Below are 2,275 nucleotides of genomic sequence, written 5' to 3' on the forward strand. Positions count from 1 at the left end.
TTAATTATATTTAGGAGTAATTTTGATTGGGGTTATTGTTTAGTGATTTTATCCTTTACTCTTTATTGTTAAATTGTTTATGGCTTATGGCTTTATGCTATCGTGCTTGAAATTACAGATGGTGGATAATATACTGGATCCAGATTTTGAAATGCCTGAAGACATTGAAATACAAGAAATGGAACAAGTTACTGCAAAAGAGTCAAAGAAGCGAAAAGTTCCACTAAGCTCGGATATATGAGATGTTTTCACAAAAGTCATGGTTGAGGGGGGAAATCCTGCTACAAAGGTTCAGAAAGGAAAATGCAACCGATGTGAGAAATTGATTGAAGCTGATCCTAAGTTAAATAGAACCATAACAATGTGGAAACACCATCAATCATGTTTAAAGAAGCATGCAGCTAAACAAGGGCAGACAATGCTCAACCAAGAAGTGCCAGGGTCATTGACAACTTGGAGATTCAACCAGGAAGCTTGTAGGATTGCACTATGCAAGATGATTATCCTCAATGAACTTCCTTTCAGGTTCGTTGAGTGAGATGGTTTCAAGCAGTTTATAAGAGCAGTTTTTCCGCAGTTCAAGATCCCAAGTAGATACACTATTCGTGCATACTGTGTGAAGATGTTTGTGGAGCAAAAGGAACATGTCAAGGTCTTTTTCAGCTCTACAGGAATAGGGAGAGTGTCAATTACTACAGATTGTTGGACGTCAATCAATAACACAAACTTCATTTGTGTTACGGCGCATTGCATCGGCAAAGACTGGAAATTGCACAAGAAGATTATCAACTTCTCCAAAGTCTGTAGTCATAAAGGGAGGGATCTTGCTAAAGCAATGATGGTTGTCTTGGAAGAATGGGGTTTACAAAGAGTTATGTGTTGCACCAAGGACAATGCAACTTCAAACGATGTAGCAATTAGGCACTTGAAGTCAAAGCTTCTTGATAAGAATATGATTCCAGCAGGTGGACAATATCTCCACCTGAGATGTGTTGTACACATCATTAACCTAGTCGTGTGTGAAGGATTGACTGATATAGGAATGTCTATCAGACGAGTGAGGGAAGCTGTAAGATGGATAAAAGGTTCCCCTGCCAAATTTGATTCATTTAAGGATACAACGACATTGCTTAAGACGAATACATCCAAGTTTCTATGTTTGGATGTGCCGACTAGATGGAACTCCACATACTTAATGCTAGAGGCGACAATACCATATGAGCAAGTGATGAAGGGATTTGAGTTAGTTAACTCTGATTTTGTCGTGATTTGAAGCGGAAGAAGCACAACAAACAACCTCTTGGTCTGCCCAAAGAAGAAGATTGGATTGAAGTCAAGAAGATGTGTGGCTACCTTGAGAAGTTCTATGATCTCACGGTTGAAGTATCTGGCAGCAAATATGTCACAGCACACAACTTTTTCAAAGAAATGTGTGATCTCTTCACAATCATCCGTCGATTGGAGAGTCAAGAAGATGATGACATAAAGAACATGGCAAAGAAGATGAAGGAGAAACTTGGAAAATATTGGCTGGAGGAAACTGAATTGAACCCGGACATGAACAAGATCATTTACATTGCTGCAATCTTAGATCCTCAGCAAAAGATGAAGCACATGTTGACTTGTTTGAAATTTGTCTATGGTGATTATTGTGCGAGTCAGTTGGTGGAAGATATAAATGACTCATTGCATGACTTATTTGAGTTGTATCATGCTGAGGTGACTCCAGTTGTGGATCACACACCAGCACCACCACCAACATCATCAATGGCCAATCCGTTGGATAATCTTCGATTTCTTGGGCAAGGATTGTGCAGTCAGCTACATATTACTGAGGAAGATGATGATGATGACGATGCCACTAGATATTCAGAGCTGAAACTCTATCTTTCAAGAAACAATACAAGATGACTCTGATATAATAGCTTGGTGGAAGAAACACGTTGTACGCTATCCTATTCTGTTCGAAATGTCAAAAGATATCATGGCTATCCCCATATCTAGTGCTTCTAAAGCTGCGTTTAGCACAGGGGGTCTTGTTCTCTCCCAATTCAGAAGCTCCTTGACTCCAAATATGGTAGGAGCTTTGATATGTGTTGTGAATTTTAGGGTGCAATTTAAGTACACAAAACAAGTAATAATTCCCTAAAAATACTACCTCTACACATTAATTGCTAAAACTAGTGAAGCTTCCTTTTTCCTTTTTAGGTTTTGTTTAGACTGCGTGCACAGTAGGGAATAACAAGACTCCTGGGTCCAGTGAATCCACTAGATC

At 39.2% G+C, this 2,275-nt stretch overlaps 1 protein-coding gene across 1 annotated transcript; it reads left to right on the forward strand.

Annotated features, from left to right (window-relative positions):
* Positions 1-259: 259 nt before the first annotated feature.
* Positions 260-1,911, forward strand: LOC125194834 (zinc finger BED domain-containing protein RICESLEEPER 2-like). The gene is made up of 3 exons (XM_048093051.1): positions 260-525; positions 595-1,225; positions 1,276-1,911. The coding sequence occupies exons 1-3, from the start codon at positions 260-262 to the stop codon at positions 1,909-1,911; spliced, it is 1,533 nt and encodes a 510-aa protein (XP_047949008.1).
* The last annotated feature ends 364 nt before the right edge of the window (positions 1,912-2,275 follow it).

The sequence above is a fragment of the Salvia hispanica genome, chromosome 4 (genome assembly GCF_029641045.1).
Source record: "Salvia hispanica isolate PSC_SH4W2 chromosome 4, Shi_PSC_v1, whole genome shotgun sequence".
Lineage (NCBI taxonomy): Eukaryota > Viridiplantae > Streptophyta > Magnoliopsida > Lamiales > Lamiaceae > Salvia > Salvia hispanica.

What these genes read in the sequence shown, in the direction of transcription:
- LOC125194834 (XM_048093051.1), top strand. Translation starts at nt 260, where the DNA reads ATGGTTGAGGGGGGAAATCCTGCTACAAAGGTTCAGAAAGGAAAATGC. An exon ending in CTCAATGAACTTCCTTTCAG is followed by an intron (nt 526 to 594) that starts GTTCGTTGAGTG and finishes GATCCCAAGTAG; the next exon opens with ATACACTATTCGTGCATACT. An exon ending in CGACAATACCATATGAGCAA is followed by an intron (nt 1,226 to 1,275) that starts GTGATGAAGGGA and finishes CGTGATTTGAAG; the next exon opens with CGGAAGAAGCACAACAAACA.